Genomic DNA, 18,671 nt, shown 5'->3' with positions numbered 1-18,671 from the left:
TTTCGAGATACTCATGTCCACAGAAGGAAAAATAAAAAGAACCAGTGTACATTATTACCAACCCAAAACATCCTGAGAATGGCTTAAAAGTGAGATTAACCCCCCGCCCCTGCAAAACAAACACACACATACTGTTGTGTTCTTTTTATTTACCGTCTGGTATTTAGGATTAATGTTTTCAAGCTTTTCCCCTTCAACCAAAAGAGTTGGGTGGGGGGAGGAGGAGTTGTTAAGAAAGAATAAAAGCTGAGAAAGTCTCACAATCACCTGACCCCTTGAAGCAAAGGATTTAGGATACACACTAAATATCATAAGACTTACAGGAAATCTAAGGACTTCGCAACACTGACAATTGCTACAAATCTGAATGAGGCTGCAGTTCACAAATCAGGCCACTATCCTTGCATGAATGCTACTTGCTTTTTGACTCCATAAGAAACTGCAAAGGTTTAACACATGCTTGGCACTATAAAATAACTACTGTTTTAGATGCAGTGTTCAGAAATTCTGCTAAGGTAAGAAAAAACAACTCATCTAGCGCTCTGAAGTGTCAGTGGAAGAACAGAATAATTAACTGACAGATGCAGTGTTTTGATGTATGGCTTTATATACACTATTTACTACTCTAAGAAATCTAGAGATATAAAAATCATGAAGACAACGTAGCTTTTCACAAAGACTTATTTGGTTATAATAAAATATTAGTTTTATTTTGGTTAATATAGTTCAGCTGAGAGCAGTTCTAAACATCCTAAAAATCTCCTTTGTTATAAAACAAAATTCCAGCCCATTTAGATTTGGCTCACAAAATTCTTCTTTTGAGAATAAGCCTTTATACAAGGTGAACAGAATGAAAATAAATGTTTGAGAGGTGGGAAAGAGGAAATGTGGGATGCACACGACTCATCCAAGAAGTGTGTAATATACACCCCCCCCCTCCCCCAGCACTTAGAATGTAAAGGGAAACATATTTGATAAACCACTACTCAGACTATTTGACTACCTGGCTTTTTGATGTCTATTTATATTGGGAAAAATCCAGCTTTCACTTGCTGATCTTGTATTACTCATTTCCTGCCTGCTAACATTTTGATTTCTTTTCTCACCTAGGAATAGTCAGCAGTTAAAGAAAAAAAAAAAGTTTCCCTTTAACAAAACATTTTCTTTCAGCTGTCTGTTCAAAGAGTTCAGCTTTCTCGCACTGCAGCCCAACTCTGATTTGAGCTTTGACACAGAATTACCAGTGAGAGTCAGTATAACACAAGAATTTGGCAGCATGGACAAAACTCATATTGGTTGAAGGTAATTTCATACTAACTTTAGTCAATGAAAGAGAAATAGTTACTTCTGGAACTTGAGCAGAAGTGCCCCAAATGAAGTGTTAAATTTAAGTGAGATGTAATCCAAAATCACAGCTTCCATCAGCATGAATACAGGAATGGAAACGGAGTAAATAAATATGGACCGGGGGAGAGGAGATGCCGGCTAGTCAACACCACACTAAATTAATGTTTTCTGCATTTGGGTTCCAAGCATCAGAACTTATTGGAAATACAGTTCTAGAATGAATAATTGAAGTAGAGAGTAGGGTGAAAGAAAGAAAGAAGAGGGAAAAATATCTTGACAGCAACTGGTGTGTTTTCATTTTTAAATACTAGGCCATTATTTGTAACAATGGAAGCAGACACTTGAGATATTTTAGTGCCTTACAATGCCAATTAAGGCATATTTTATAAGTAGTCAGTGATCCTCTAATTTACTGTTTAAATCCGATTAAAAAGTTTGAACTGGCAGTCAGTGGAACTACACCCAACCTGAATGAAACTGCTTTACAACAGAGATATGTTAGTTGCAGACAATCTGCATTTCTAAAGTCCTTGATTTTTATCCCTTCTTGTCAAATACAACAATTCAGGGATAAAGGAGAGGGAGATCTGTGGGAAATAAATTTACATCAGGTGAAATATTGTGTTCTAGCTTAAAAATTAAGCTGTTGTTAATCAAGGTGTTTATAATGACAAGGAGTTGTGCAACCTGCTGAAAAAGAACTGCTCACTGATAAGCCTTGGAAGTGCATTGTTAAAATACAGCAAATGGTAAAACTAAAATATAGGGAACAGCAGATGATACTGGTTCATATGAACTCAATGGTTCATATGGACCACTGCATCTATGTTTTAACACTGTGTTCAAATCCTGACGACTGAGGTTATATGTGGTTTGATGGCAGTTCTCAGTAAACCTGAGAAAGCCAATAATTTATCCAAACCTCAGTCACTACACACTTTACAATTTCAGCTGAAGGCGGCCCAGGAACAGAAAACTGTCATGGAAGTTTCAGGGCAGGAGATTCACTGATAGAACTGACTAGCAGCTTTGATCAGTCCTTTCTGTAGTTGGTCCATCCCTAGCCAATGTTCTTAACCCTTCATTTTGAGGCACACCAAGTTCCTTGGCTTTACAAAGATTCTGCAGTAAGATTTTCTCCACACTAAGTTCTTGAAAGTTCATAGCCAGCTGTGTTAAAGTAAATATAAATTAGATCTTATCTGGCAGCCGTACAAACATTTTTGTAAAGAAAAAAACAAAACAAAAACAAAACAAACAGTACCGGTATTGGAAAACAGAAAAAAAAAATGTTGCAACTATTCTTGTGTATGAATAAGTCCTGGTTCTGTGATGCATTACATTATCACTATCTCTTTAATCCTTACAAGACTAAGTCTTTTGAGCCTCTAAGCATTGTCCAGATTAAGTACAGGTAGTATGTAAATGTAAGGAGAAGATGCACAAGTGATTAACAGTGTAGTTTATCATCATCAGAGTGGTATTACAATCACTGAAAACTTGATATAAAATCCAATACCACATTCAGGACTTGATATAAAGTCAAGTGTTGGATTAAAGAGCCCTACAAGTCACATGAAGTTATGATAAGGGAGTTTACTATGGTTTCTAGTGGCTACCCAATTTGATTGATGGGTAAGTGGAAAAAACAAAGAGCCCTGAGCTTGGTCAGTTTTTCTTTCCTGGGCCAACAGAATGTGGGGGCATCACATATGTTCCCTAATGCACAAGAGAGTTTTACTCTTACACCAGAAGCCGCTACTGATAAATTGGGTTATTAGTAAGTAACTTGTGCTATGACATGGGAGTTTGTATTTGACTGAATTGCTATGAAGCATTAATGCTTCCACATTTAAAACAAAACTTTCAGTTTAAAAGGAAATATATATTATATATATATATATAAAAAAAGACACATTGCCCTGACTGATCACTTGGAAGGGTGGAAGTATTGTTTGTAAAGGAACTCTGCCTAACTCTAAACATACTGTCTGTGTGGGGCGGGAGGTGGGGGAAGGAAGAATGAGGATACATGGATGCAGGTGAGCTTGTAGATTCAGCAATAGCTGTCAGCAGCACTCTATAGTGGAGGCCTGGTGAAGGAACTAAGGTGACATTGGCATGCTCTTATGAAGTGTCAGAATCTTGTTCCTACATCACTGTAGTCTCAAGATGTATGTTTTCCCCCAAAATAACCCCTCACCCTCAAGATGTGGAGGGACAAGTCTACAGAATCAGCAGCTCTGAGTCAGAGGTGGGGCAGGAGGGGAGGACATCTTCATCTCTTCCACTTAGACAAAGTGTAACTACTTGCATGGAAAAAAGAAAAGGGCATTACTCCAGGGATAAGAATAGAAGAGAGGAAACATTCACTTCATACTAGCCGACAGCACCAATTGTCAGCCATTTACAGATATAATTCCTCACAGAATGTACTATGCTGAATCCGAAGTAGGGCATTCTCCCATTGCTTTCAAACATGATTCAAATGAACAGAATGAAACTCTAATGCATAATAGAAATCCTTTGCCAAACAGCTTCAGGCATGTTTATAAAACTTTATACATAATTGCAGCTTTTGTTGTTGCTGCCTGTAGTTCATGAGCAAGGTAATTAGTATGCAGCACAAAGACATTTCCTCCAACTCCCTTTTTAATTTTAGTTTGTGTGCTTGTAAGTCTTGAATAAATATGTTGCATCTCCTCAAAGGTGTGTATGTTGCAGAAGCAGCCATCAAGTTCTTCTTCTGGAAAGACTGCCAGGTTAAAATTTGTATTTCAAATGAAAAACTTTCTGACACGAGCTTCTAACACAATCAGATTAGAAATGAAAATTTTTAAAAAAAAATCAATCAAGTTCATAAGATCGGCCATATGGGGTCAGACCAAAAGTCCATCTAGCCCAGTGTCCTGTCTCCCGTCAGTGGACAATGCCAGGTTCCCCAGAGGGAACGAACAGAACAGGTAATCATCAAGTGATCCATTCCATCGCCTGTTCCTAGCTTCTGGCAAACAGAGACTAGAGACACCATCCCTGCCCATCCTGGCTAATAGTCATTAATGGACCTATCCTCCATGAACGTATCTAGTTCTTTTTTGAACCCTGGTATAGTCTTAGCCTTCACAACATCCTCTGGTAAGGAGTTCCACAGGTTGACTGTTTGTTGTGTGAAGAAATACTTCCTAAGGTTTGTTTTAAATCTGCTGCCTATTAACTTCATTTGGTGGCCCCTAGTTCTTGTGTTATGAGAAGAAGCAAACAACACTTCCTTATTTACTCTCTCCGTGATTTTATAGACCTCTATCATAACCCTCCTTAGTTGTCTCTTTTCTAAGCTGAAAAGTCTCAGTCTTATTAATCTCTCCTCATACGGCAGCCATTCCATACCCCTAATCATTTTTGTTGCCCTTTTCTGAGCCTTTTCCAATACATCTTTTTTCAGATGGGGTGACCACATCTGCACGCAGTATTCAAGATGTAGGCATACCATGGATTTAGAGAGAGGCAATTTGATATTTTCTGTCTTCTTATCTATCCCTTTCTTAATGATTCCCAACATTACATTTGCTTTTTGACTGCGGCTGCACATTGACTGGATGTTTTCAGAGAACTATCCACAATGACTCCAAGATCTCTTTCTTGAGTGGTAACAGCTAATTTAAACCCCATCATTTTATATGTATAATTGGGATTGTGTTTTTCAGTGTATATTACTTTGCATTTATCAACATTGAATTTCATCTGCTATTTTGTTGCCCAATCACCCAGTTTTGAGAGATCCTTTCATAGCTCTTCGCAGTCTGCCTGGGACTTAACTATCTTGAGTAGTTTTGTATCATCTGCAAATTTTGCTACCTCACTGTTTACCCCTTTCTCCAGATCATTTATGAATATGTTAAATAGGACAGACTCCTGGGGACCACCACTATTTACCTCTCTCTGAAAACTGACAATTTATTCCTACCTTCTGTTTAACCAGTTACCAATCCTTGAGACACTCTTTCCGCTTATCCTATATTATTTCACCAATATTATTGTTTCAAATGCAGTATATAAACACCTAGGCCCCAATCCCGCAGATATATAAATGTCTGCATAATTTTACTCCCATAATTAGTTACAATATTGAAGGCAATGGGACTGCTCATATCAGTAAAGCTACACAAGTGCATACATTTGCAGAATCAGGGCCTTAGCTTGTGCAATTGAACTGGGATGATCGGTGTTGCAGAGAAACATTCAAAGCCAAACAGAAATGCTTCTGTGAAGTAAAACTATTGCCAAAAAACATCACCTTGCAAGTCTGTTTTTGTGACAGACACTGTCCATTTGGTGAATATAACCTGTTTTTTTCTAATCCTCTTGATAGTTATAGCCCTCCTCTTATCTATATTCTCCTCAGTTGTACTTTTTCTAATTTGTCAATATCCTTCTCATAACAGTGTCTGAAATTGTGCTTAGTATTCCAAATGAAGTCTCAGTAGACCTTTAGATTACTATGAAGATGTTACATAAATAGGGTATCTTCATATTTTCTAATAATTTATTTCCCTAGGGGAGCCAAATAACCAAGGTGAAAGATTTTTGATGAAATAAGTTATCATGGGCTTGTCTCCAGTGTACTTTGAAAGAATCATGCGTGAAAACATACATTAACATGCATAATTTACAGAATTAGACCACACAAAAATCTTTACGAACTAAGGAGGAAAACAGCTCTACTTACTCGTTCCTGTCCAGCTGTATCCCAGATTAGGAATTTATGCAACTCATTTTGATACTGCACAGTCTTTGTCATAAAAGATGCTCTGAAAGATTTAGTGTAACATTACCAAAATGCAAAGAAAAATCTATTTCTAGCATAACTAGTTCATATCTCCAAATTTTTATATATAAAAGGTCAATATCGTCAATTAACTTTAACACCATAATTTTTCATAAAATAGGTCTTCTTTTTACTATATATAAAACTGATTAAGATCATCATACATAATGTTTGAAATTAATTACTGTGCAAAGGACCCAGACAAGGATGCATGCACCAATTAGGTCAAACGTACACCTCTTAAACAGTGGTGAAACTCCATCCTAACAGAATACAGTACTAAGGATCAGAGAGGGGATAAGAAGCCTTGTAAATTTGCATTCTCCTTTCTCTTAACTTTTCAGTTGAAGGTGAGGGGATGTAGGTTTTGTACTGCCACAGAGGCAGCTGGAGAGTGAGTGGTGGCATTCTTCACTCCCTCCTCCCACCCAAAAAGGAACACCACAACAAATTCACGAAAATATACAAGAATATTAGAGGAGCTACTGAAAGGATACCACATGGAACCTCTGCACTAGCCCTTGCTGGACTTATGTTGACAGGAAATTTGGCTGCCATCCCCATTCTGGGGAATCCCACAGAGCAGAGACTGAGAGCAGATAAGTTAATGCTGACTTCCCACCAAAATTTAATGGGTTTTTGGGAGGTGAATAAGGCAGTGGTGCATGCTGCCCCCAAACCCTCTCCCCATGAATGTACCCTGAAACCTGCAGATCCCCTCCACTTTCAAAAGAAGGGCCATAAAATTTCCTCCTCTTCCAGCTCCCTAAATATATATAATTTTTCTGTGCAGGAGGATGGTAATGACTAGGCTTCAAGAGATTACCTTTTTTTAAAAAAAGTAATCTGCCATGACCCAATGCCAGGATTCTACAGGTGTCCTGCAAGAGTTGGATGACAACTCCAACACCTACCATGGTTACTTCATAAGGGAAACAGTTCCCAGCTCTGCTTTAAGTGTTACTTATATCATCCACTCTTGGAAATGAAACATTACACTGAATTTGGGTCTGCAGAATAAGTGGGACAGCAGGAGGGTGCAGGTTGGGGGGAGAGCCCAGGGCTGGGGCAGCAGGGGAGTGCAGGGAAGGAGGGAGCCCAGCGCTGGGGCGGCAGGGAGTGTGGGCGGGGGGGAGCCCAGGGCTGGGCTGGGGGGCAGCCAAAATTTTTTTTTGCTTGGGGCCGGCCCTGCATAGAAGTTATGACTATAAGCCCTTCATAATTTCAGTTACACATTAATGGCAGCTATAGAGTATATCAACACAGTTCAACAGTAAGGGAGCATAGTATAGTTAAGTTTAATGCATTTGTTTTTAAAGGAAAGCAGAAAGCTCTCAAGTTCTCCCTGGAGGTTAAAACCTCCCATCACCTCAGATGATTTAGCTAGAGTCTAACACAAAGACTGCAAGATTTTAAGTTTCCTTTAAACAAGCTGAACAAAAGGTTACAATGACCTTAATACGAGTTAATACCGAAGCACAAGGGTAAGAGAGCCAAACTTCAGTGGATTTAAACGTAACTAATTATGTACTTGAGCAAAGGATAAGGGAAAGTAGCATGTTAAAATAAAGTGTCTATTGTAGGCATTGTAAGCACTGCCACTTTCTTACATTATAACACTGCTGCACAACAAGAATGAGGTAAAGCATGCAGACCATGAATACGATATCCATTAACTGATGATTGTTAGTGTGTATTTAAAGTGTGTGGATACACATTTTAATCCATCATTTGAAAAACAGTCATTTATACACTGTAGTTTAATGCACAAAGGGGGCACATTTAGGTTGCACAGTTAATTTTAATTTATTTCCTAACTTTTAAAATTTTTAAATCTAGGAAATTACACTCAAAAAAACAAACTGAAAAACACAAATTCTGTCAAGTGACATCATACTGACACCCACATGGTTCCAGGGCCGGCCAGAGGATTCAGGGGGCCTGGGGTCTTCGGTGGCGGGGGGCCCCCTGCTTCAGCGGCAATTTGGCGGCAGGGGGTTCTTCTGCTCCAGGACCCGCCACCAAAGTGCCCCGAAGACCCGTGGCAGGGGCCCCCCGCCACTGAATTACCGCCGAAGACCCGGCACTTCAGCGGCGGGTCCCACTTCAGTGATAATTTGGTGGCGTGGGGGGGTGGTCCTTCCACCCTCGGGCAGAAAGACCCCCCGCCGCCAAAGACCTGGAGCAGAAGAAGCTCCGGGGGCCCGGGCCCCGCAAGAGTTTTCCAGGGCCCCCGGAGTGAGTGAAGGACCCCGCTCCAGGGCCCCTGAAAAACTCTTGTGGGGGCCCCTGCGGGGCCTGGGGCAAATTGCCCCACTTGCCCTTCCCTCTGGGTGGCCCTGCATGGTTCATTGGCCAGACTGGAACTGTTTGAGCTACTGGACAAACCTCTACCACTTGAGCTAAAAGACTAACTGAAAGCAGTAGTAGGTTGTCATACTGTATGTGGACCATAAAGGGAGGGGATGAGAGACACTTCACCCTTGGTTTCACAAATATTTGCGGAGAGCAGAGGAATGGTGAAACTCAGGAATTTGAGATTCCATTCCAGGCTTTGGAGGGGAGCGTGGTCTAGCAAGCACAGACTCTTCGGCTTGTTTTGGGTACAGATACTTCTGCCTGTTTTGCCCAAGCTTGACCCCTTCCATCCTATACATTCCAACCTGTCTCAGTCCTGTCTCTTTGTCCATGGGCTCTTCCCGCCTGAGCTTGCTGTCCGAGTCTTAGTTTCCCCTACTACTCCTAATCCCTCCCTCTCCTCACAGCCAGTACCAGTTCTGTCCCCTTACGTTAACTCCCTCTCCCAAGTCTCCTTGCCCACGCAGTTCAAGTTATACTCTTCTGGCTCCTTGTCCAATCTGTCTTTTCCTTCTCTCCCACTGGCTACACATCCTGATCCTCCCCCTGCATCATAGCTCCTTGTCAGATCTATCGCCCCCTTTTCCTTCCCATGATGGATTCCTAGTCCCAGTCTCCTTGTCCGGCCAGACTCAGTCTTCCCACCCGCCCCAGTTTCTCATCTAACTAAGTGTCTTTTTCCCCCACCACCTCCTCCTAGTGCTCTGACTGAACACCTTTAAATAGCTCGCCTGTAATGAATATAGCTGCAGATAATGATTCTCAACTTTTTTTCATATCAACACAGCTTTTCCATACCCTCCTGCACCCACATCTAGCTGGGACTTCCCTGCTCCCACTCTATTTAGTAATATAAAAAGGGCAGAGCACTCACAACCCCTACGTGAAGAACCTCTGCGGTAGATTAATTAACAGATAAAAACTTGTAGTCCTTAAGTTTTATGACATAAAATGATATAGCTTTTGTTAATAAAAGAACAGGATTTCTAAACAGCATGACTGTATTTAATCCAAATTTCTGTTTCATAATTAAAACACAGAAAAGGAAAACTAGATATTTCAAAGGAACGAAGGAAACACTTTTGATCTTTATTAGGAAGTGTTATTGCATTTACCCCATTTTGTTTGTTAAGGGAATATGCATTTTATATTAATCTAATTAAAGAAACAGCTGGGAAGGAGAAAAAGATGCAGTTTACAAAAATATTTGAGCCACCCTAGGAAAAAAAAAAAAAATCTATGTGACTTTGTTTTTACATTACTGTTTAAAAACTCAAGCAGCCTGATGGTTACTGTACTCAGTTATTTTTGAAGTTCAAGAATGGTGTCTCAACATAAAGTGGACACAGATTTATGTTCTTCTGTTGATGAATGAGAAACAGATACTGATGTTTCCATCAGCAGTAGACCACACTTGTTTGTTCATAATCCAGAAATCCTAACAGGATATTTTAGTTAGGATTATTAATACAAAAAACAGGACAAGATTTTAAACCTGCCCTACAGTATAAAAATTGAAACTGCATTTAGCACTTAGCATTTAAGTCTTTAAGGGTATTTAGAAATCTCAGTCATTACAATGACACTGTAAGGCAGTTAAAGGGTGGATTTTTAAAACTACCTTATTTCCATGTGCGTTAGTTATGACTGGGTATTCAAAACCATGTATCTGTGTATACAAATGGAAGGTTATGTATGTAACTGGTGATTTGCATGTAGTTTTTACTACATGCAGTTTTGCTGGTCAAGCCACAAATGACTGGCCTAAGGCCTCACAGCAAGTCAGTGTCAGTGCAAAGACTGAATTCAGGAGTTCCTGACTCCCACTTCAGCATTCAGAGCATGCATTTTTCTTGCATTGAAATGAAATTTGGATAGATTTAACTTCTGCTACTTCATGCAGAATGTGCTTCATATGGGACTCTTAGGGATTAAATGATATATTCCTCTATCTTATTTACAATTCAAATACATTTTATTTAGTGTCTTACCCTATCGTTGGGTTGATGTTAGGATCAAAGCTGTCTTCTACAAATCGCCACACAATACTTGATTTGCCTACACCAGTGTCCTGAAAAAGAACATAGCAGTTACACCAGTGAGAATTTAACTACCATAAACAGTTGGGAACATTTAGACCCCAATCCCGCAATAAGCGCCTCACGGAAAGACTGACCCTAGTTCCTATAGAGAGCATCACTGAAGTCAATGGGGGTCCAGCCAAGTGGAACAACTCTTAGGATCAGTGTTTTAGGAATCAAAATATTTCAGTGCAGCAAAACTGAAAAACTGAAGGGCCATAAAATAATGTTTATGTTGAAAATAGGAGATAGCGCTGTTAAAGATACATTATCCCAAAACAGATATAAAAAGACATTTGATAACTTTGGATAAGACTTTAACAAAAAGCTATAATGTTCACCTCTTGAAACAGATTATTCTGTATGTTCCCCTCCTACCATACCTCCCCCACCAAAAGTCTGCGTTAAGTGCTTGGTTTGAATTAGGGATATTCGTACAGGAGATCGAGAAAGAGCTGCTGCTTTATACCTCAACTGTTAAAGTGTACATCTGTAGCTGACTAAGGTAATTAATACATACAAGTAGATCAAGGGTGTCACACTGTTACAAGCATTACAAATACATTTCAGCCTCTGAGTCATTGAGTCCCACCCTATTTAATGAAAGTCCTTAAACATCTTCTGAGACATACCTGAAACTAATTTTTTTTTATCTCACAGCCGCATGGAACAAGAGAGGAGGAGGAAGTCTAATTCTAAAGTGACAAACCACTTCTAAACCACACCTTAGAAATTTAACACCAGGTTGTCTGTGTGTTTTGAATAGTAACTAAGACAACTCAGGCTTAATAAAAGAAAGAAACAAAAGGCATGCTTCAAATTGCATCTAAGTTAAGACGTCTGATTGCTCACATGCCTTTATTCAGGCTTCAGATGGCAATTTAGTTAACATAGCTGAACCACTTCACAATTTTTAGAATGATAGACTCAGATAATCTATACCCCAAATTTAAAATTTTGAAAAAGAGTTTGTAACCTGTCCTTTAAATCGGCTTCGGTACCCAATGACTGGAAGTTAGCTAATGTAACGCCAATATTTAAAAAGGGCTGTAGGGGTGATCCCGGTAATTACAGACCAGTAAGTCTAACGTCGGTACCGGGCAAATTAGTCGAAACAATAGTTAAGAATAAAATTGTTAGACACATAGAAAAACAAACTGTTGAGCAATAGTCAACATGGTTTCTGTAAAGGGAAATCTTACTAATCTATTAGAGTTCTTTGAAGGGGTCAACAAACATGTGGACAAGGGGGATCCGGTGGACATAGTGTACTTAGATTTCCAGAAAGCCTTTGACAAGGTCCCTCACCAAAGGCTCTTACGTAAATTAAGCTGTCATGGGATAAAAGGGAAGGTCCTTTCATGGATTGAGAACTGGTTAAAAGACAGGGAACAAAGGGTAGGAATTAATGGTAAATTCTGAGAATGAAGAGGGGTAACTAGTGGTGTTCCCCAAGGGTCAGTCCTAGGACCAATCCTATTCAATTTATTCATAAATGATCTGGAGAAAGGGGTAAACAGTGAAGTGGCAAAGTTTGCAGATGATACTAAACTGCTCAAGATAGTTAAGACCAAAGCAGATTGTGAAGAACTTCAAAAAGATCTCACAAAACTAAGTGATTGGGCAACAAAATGGCAAATGAAATTTAATGTGGATAAATGTAAAGTAATGCACACTGGAAAAAATAACCCCAACTATACATACAATATGATGGGGGCTAATTTAGCTACAACGAGTCAGGAAAAAGATCTTGGAGTCATCGTGGATAGTTCTCTGAAGATGTCCACGCAGTGTGCAGAGGCGGTCAAAAAAGCAAACAGGATGTTAGGAATCATTAAAAAGGGGATAGAGAATAAGACTGAGAATATATTATTGCCCTTATATAAATCCATGGCACGCCCACATCTCGAATACTGTGTACAGATGTGGTCTCCTCACCTCAAAAAAGATATTCTAGCACTAGAAAAGGTTCAGAAAAGGGCAACTAAAATGATTAGGGGTTTGGAGAGGGTCCCATACGAGGAAAGATTAAAGAGGCTAGGACTCTTCAGCTTGGAAAAGAGAAGACTACGGGAGGATATGATAGAGGTATATAAATCATGAGTGATGTTGAGAAAGTGGATAAGGAAAAGTTATTTTACTTATTCCCATAATACAAGAACTAGGGGTCACCAAATGAAATTAATAGGCAGCAGGTTTAAAACAAATAAAAGGAAGTTCTTCTTCACGCAGCGCACAGTCAACTTGTGGAACTCCGTACCTGAGGAGCTTGTGAAGGCTAGGACTATAACAATGTTTAAAAGGGAACTGGATAAATTCATGGTGGCTAAGTCCATGAACGGCTATTAGCTAGGATGGGTAAGAATGGTGTCCCTAGCCTCTGTTCGTCAGAGGATGGAGATGGATGGCAGGAGAGAGATCACTTGATCATTGCCTGTTAGATTCACTCCCTCTGGGGCACCTGGCATTGGCCACTGTCGGTAGACAGATACTGGGCTAGATGGACCTTTAGTCTGACCCGGTACGGCCGTTCTTATGTTCTTACCAAACCTAATAAAACAAGAAGCTTGCTTTAATTGAAGCTTGCTTTCTGCAGTGTTTGCAGCCCAAATTTAAATATATTATTAAAACTAATGTTAAAAAATTATATAATACACAGGTTAAGAAAAGAGTGTCTGTACATCTGGGTATAGAACTTAGATTATCCACAAATACCAAGTTTATTTTTAAAGTCATAAGATGCTAATTATGCACTATATGTAATATAGCGCAGCACTAATTTGTACACAATTTAAGTTTGTGCTAAGCCTCTCGAGGGTTCTCGCTTCTTTTTTGGGAGAGGAGAGGGGAATTCAAAAATATACTATACTTGTCACCTACATATTTTAGTGTTTAACAAATAACAATACAAGTCACAGAAAGTTACAAAGAAGAGAAAGGGAGATGAAATTAAGTAAGTTTCCTGGCTGAGACATTTAGAAGGGGAAATTTTCTTAGTTGCTCTCTTATTCCCCCTTTTCCCGCTCCATAAAGATTTCACAGGTAGAGTTTGATGTAAACAAAGGATAACATATTTAGCAAGCAAAATTAGGGAACATATACCAATTTTCCAGGGAAAGGGAACATGACTATCTAGAACCAGGAAATACATAGTCCCACCTGTCAAATTTCATTTGTTTAGGAGCAGACAGAACCCCCATTAGAGTGGCTTCAGGAAAAAGCTCCAATTGACTTCAATTGGATTTGGTTTGGAGGACCCTTGACTGGGAACACTAATTTTGGAGCTAAGAATTTTTAAAAATGTCTGTCTTTTGAGATGAAGATTTTGCCATATATATATGTATATATTTCTAAACAAGATTTAAAGTCTCACCTACATTTGTTTTGAAGTCTCCTTCACCCATTATCTAGTGTTTGGAGAGGGCTTTTGAAGCCTGAAAATGGCATTAAGAAGTGGCATAAATACAAGGGCTAAATATTATTCAAATGATCAAAACCTTGGACAGCATAAGTGGGGGTGGGAGCAGAGCAGTTTCAACACAGGACCATTTTTTAAGAGGGGAGCCTTGAAAATAAAAGTGTGCGTTATTTTGTGTCTCAAACACAGACAACACAAATTCTTCCTCGAGAGAAAGGCTTTTACTAGCTGTTGTGGAGCGTCTCAGTGGAGCACACAAACAGATGCTGCAGACATCAACACGAGCACTGGAAAGAGACAAAACTATCTTCTCACCACAGGAAAAACACCGTCACAAACCACCTTCGCTTTAAAGCAGTTTTAAGGGCTCTCACGATCACACATGGCAGAACCCCCCCCCTCACCTTTCATATGAATCCCTCTATGAGGGAACCCCACATCTCATCCCCTCCCCACATTCACCAACCCCACCCGGGAGGGCCTATACAACAGACACCCCCTTCCTTATCACCCCAGATACACCCAGCAGGTCACTTACCCCCAGCAAGCAAACTTTCAGCTCCCTCAGAGCCATGGCCAGGGAGGCTGCTGCCTTAAAGAGAACCAGAGGCGCAGCCCAGCATCACCATAGCCCCCAACCTGAGCACACCCGCCGAGGAGCCCTCCTGGGCACAGGCAGCAGGGTCTCCCGAGGAAACAGAGGACTCCCCTCCCGCCACTGCTTACAAGTAACCCCCGCTTCTCAGGCGCCACACACCAGACGCCATCTTGGGCAGCCCATACGAGTCACCTGACTACCCCCCCTTCCTTCAGGGCCACACTTTTTTAAAGGCTGTAATTTTCCTGTCTCCTGGGGCGAGCTGGGCGCTTGGGGGGCCACCTGCCTCCCAGGCAGCATTTGTTTATTAAATCTAGTGAGTGGGGGGGTGGGGGTTCAGCCGGGGTCAGGCAGCGCAGGCAGCTCCGCCCTCTGCCCCCCCCGTCTCTTTTCCCCATGTCCATTCCAAGATGGCTGGTAAGCAGCTCTCGCTCCTCTCTTCCTGCTCCGTGTGGGGTGTGCGTGTGTGTTGGGGTGTGCGGGTGACTAACGCCAAACGGCCGGGTAACTTCGTGCGTGCCTCTTTCTTCCTCTGTCTCCTGTCTCTCCAGAGAGCCTTGTGAAACCAACCCCCCGTGTCTCTCTCTTTTGTTTTTGTTTGTAGGGATCCCTTTGTATTTTGTGGATTTGCAGGATGACTTAGATGATTGTGAGTAACTGTTTTTACTTGTTTTACTCATTCACCCACATGCTCCTTTTTGCACCGCCCCCCATCTCCCTCCCCACGCTTTCACCCGGGTTAGGGTGAAAGAAAGAGACTTGGGAGGCTTATTTTACTGATAGGTGAAAGATCAGAGAGGGCTTGGGCTTTCTTATTTAACACACAGACAGTCTTGAATTTTCATGTTGCTGCTGGCAGAGGGGTCTCTAATGGAGTAATTTCTGTGCTTTATGCTACATTTTTAGGGCTCCTTATGCTATCTAACTGTTGTGGTTTGATTTTTTTTTTTTAATGCTCATTGACCCTGTAAAATCCTTTATCATAAGAAAGGAAAGGAGCTGGGGGCTTTAAAACGCTTTATAAAATGATAGGTTATTTTATTTTAAATTTCTCACTAAAACACACTGCAGAAAGCTGTGGGTACAGGAGGGAGAGAATTAACCCTAAATGAAGGAGCCTTGTCAGGTCTCCATCCCATGAATCCAGATCTGAGTAATGGGAAAAGGGGATAAGTTAATTCAGAACTGTCATAACCTATGATACTTTGAATGAGAGATGTTTCTAAATTGTTTTTATAATTTTTGCATGTCTAATTGTAACCCCAAAATGTCAATCTTTCATCATACACAGAAGATATAAGGTATTTCTTCTTCAGTAAAACACCTAGCACATATTTGGGTGTTGCAGAAATAATACTTTAAAAACTGAAATGCAGTTAATTGCCAGTGAAGGAGCCTACATTCAGGTCTGTGTTGTTTATAAAGTTAAGAGACTAAGTGGATGAGGTAATATCTTTCTCTCTCACCATCAGAAGTTGGTCCAGTAACAAGCTTTCAGTCTTATACTGAGCTTTTCTTCACGTCAGGTTTATAAAGTTGACATTAGTTCTGTTGCTTGCAAAGAACGTTTCTAGAAGTAGGCCTAAGAGAAGGACTTTTTGTTGTGATAATTTGAATGAGTGAGATTTTTAAATGATTAACTGAAACACACAGGACAACAATTTTTTACAAGATGGTTATTTGTTTTGCATTTCTTATGCCATTGTGAGAGCTACAGTGATACGGAAAAAACGTATCATCACTTTCTGTGATCTAGACTCAGTCTCAAGTGCTAGTGAAGGATATTAGGGAGTTCAATGTTCAATCTGTTACTGTAATACTCCTCCCTTCATCCAGTTTTCTACAAACTTCCTACTGCGGTCTGTCTCGATGAGGTTGCAGGTCTCATACATTCTCCCTTTAGCGTCTGTCTCTCTCTGACTTTTTAAAAAATGTGATTGTACTACTTTCTAGAACTGCCACTGATTTGTTTGGAAGGAAACTTCACTCATGGATTAATTTTGAGTCTGCTTTTAAAAACATCTCTACTAATGGCAGATTTTTACAGAGTGCTTCAAAGTGACATTTAAAATCTCCCTCCAAATTGTTTGTACCCTCCCTTATTTAGGCCCTGATTATGCAGTGAGCTCTGCACAGCAGATTCTTGTGTCTATGTAAAGCATTGTTGAAGGGTTGGGGCCTCAGGTCCCAATCCTGCAAAGGGATGTGCATGTCAGAAGCTCCATTGTCAATAGGACAACTCACATACTTAAAGTTGAGGACATACATGTCCTGCGTACGTATGTATTTAGTGGCTTGAGGGCCACAGACTCCTAGAGTGTGTTTACATTGTAATAAAACATGGTGGTGGGGCTGTGTCAGCTGATTTGGAGTTGGGGGGGCTCAAACTGCGGGGCTATAAAATTGCAGTGTAGACATTCGGGTTGGGCTGGAGCCCCGGCTTTGGGACCCCAGTGTGGTACTAATGGCACTTTGGATGGCAATTTGGGTTTATCATTTGAAAAAAATTGTGAGCGTTTTTAAAGTTGTTGCTTGTGAGGGACCTGTTCTGTATTGCTTAGACAATCCTGATTTTTGGGGGAGATGGCAGTTCAGAGACTGGGGTATAAAAATTGTCTTAAAGCTAATTGAAAATTATATGGAATCACCCTTTAAAGTGGCAAAATTTGGCAGGTCAGGATTTGTAGGGTTCTGCTTGTTTTTCCCACTTCAGTTCATACATTTGTCTCTCTGGGATATTGGTTTTAAACAGAGACAGAGGGCTATTGCTTGCTAAGTTTGTGCCATGACCTCAAACAACACCAAGTACCTTTGTTGAGCAGAGGATTTAAATTGGGAGCAGATTGGCTAATACACTTCTGTGTGCCCACACTGGATTTGAAAGAAGCTTCTCAAAGCTCAGTACATCCCACCTTAAAGTTCCATTAATAACAAGGGGAGCCAAAGTAGCTGGATCTGCAGTTTAAACTCATTAGTAGAGTTGAAAATCTGTTCTGTTTTGCTTTTCTCTGCCACAATTAAAATAAATAAACCCCCTAATAATCCAACCAGAAAATAGTCTATATATGTCTTGCCAACTAATTCTTCCCTCTTTGATCAGGGCTGGCGGGGGGGGGGGCAAGTGGGGCAATTTGCTCTGGGCCCCACAGGGGCCCCCACAAGAGTTTTTTGGGGCCCCTGGAGCGGGGTCCTTCACTTGCTCCGGGCCCCCAGAGCTTCTTCCGCTCCAGGTCTTCGGCAGCAATTCGGTGGCGGGGGGTCCTTCTGCCCCAGGACCCGCCGCCGAAGACCCCAGGCCCCCTGAATCCTCTGAGTGGCCCTGCCTTTGATTGGAAAGAGTGAAAGATCTCTGTCTGCCAGCTGAACTCGTCTGTTTTCAGCGCAAGCACAGTACAAGCAACAGTCCAAACCTCCCACAGTGTCCTGCCAATGTGCCTTGACTGACTTGGAGAGTACGATCTCCAAGGGTGAAAGGGCAGTTCATTCTCCATGGCCAGTGAGTCCTTGGCTTCTTTGCCAAGGCTATCAGCAGAAGTGTCATTTGTCCTGGTAACTTGACTAAAATAGTTTTATGATTGCAAGCCAACTTTCTGGCTTGGGGGATAAAGCTGAAGTTTGCCTCGTCTGAGCAATTTTTTTTATTATTTTGCAGTTTTGAATCTAGAATGGTGATCCAATAATGGAAAAAGTGTGCTTTGTATATGTCTATTTAATTTTACATCAATCTATATGTACCACTATCAATTTCAGGTTGAAATAGATATAATGCAACATGTTGATTATCACTACTATGGCATGGACAGAGCAAGAAAAATGTCCGACTTGAAGTATTGTTAATGACACCTATTTAGTTTTGAACTAGATCTTGAATTAAAAATGCAGTGTGAACTGCTCCTAGTTGGTGTGAAAGAGCACCTAGAATTAAGATGCAAAATCTGAGAACTCAGTGTGTTGTCTTGATAGTTTGTTTTTATTACAAAAGGACCCAGAAGCCACAGTCTAGATCAATTGTGCTAGGTGCTGTGATTAGTCTCAAAGGGCATG

The 18,671-nt window shown here is 40.7% G+C and overlaps 2 protein-coding genes across 8 annotated transcripts in view; one reads left to right on the top strand and one right to left on the bottom strand.

The window, feature by feature from the left end:
- Positions 1-14,705, bottom strand: part of RAB22A (RAB22A, member RAS oncogene family) — a 34,481-nt gene extending 19,776 nt beyond the window's left edge. For both annotated transcript variants that reach the window (XM_039497930.1, XM_039497929.1), the window contains exons 1-3: positions 14,568-14,705; positions 10,522-10,601; positions 6,074-6,155 (exon numbers count right to left, since the gene is read on the bottom strand). In XM_039497930.1, the coding sequence (XP_039353864.1) occupies positions 6,074-6,155; positions 10,522-10,601; positions 14,568-14,603 (198 nt within the window). In that variant the 5' untranslated portion in view covers positions 14,604-14,705. The remainder of the gene's footprint in view (positions 1-6,073; positions 6,156-10,521; positions 10,602-14,567) is intronic.
- LOC120380316 (serine/threonine-protein phosphatase 4 regulatory subunit 1-like) overlaps positions 14,630-18,671 on the top strand; it is a 43,036-nt gene continuing 38,994 nt past the window's right edge. For 2 of the 6 annotated variants that reach the window (XM_039497921.1, XM_039497928.1), the window contains exons 1-2: positions 14,897-15,044; positions 15,232-15,276. In XM_039497921.1, coding sequence (XP_039353855.1) covers positions 15,038-15,044; positions 15,232-15,276 — 52 coding nt within the window. In that variant the 5' untranslated portion in view covers positions 14,897-15,037. Of the gene's footprint in view, positions 14,758-14,896; positions 15,045-15,069; positions 15,140-15,231; positions 15,277-18,671 lie in introns of those variants that run through there. The other 4 variants (XM_039497924.1, XM_039497922.1, XM_039497923.1 and 1 more) reach the window with 4 other exon arrangements.

This window comes from Mauremys reevesii, linkage group 13, assembly GCF_016161935.1.
Source record: "Mauremys reevesii isolate NIE-2019 linkage group 13, ASM1616193v1, whole genome shotgun sequence".
NCBI lineage: Eukaryota > Metazoa > Chordata > Testudines > Geoemydidae > Mauremys > Mauremys reevesii.
This window is presented reverse-complemented; position numbering and strand designations above follow the sequence as displayed.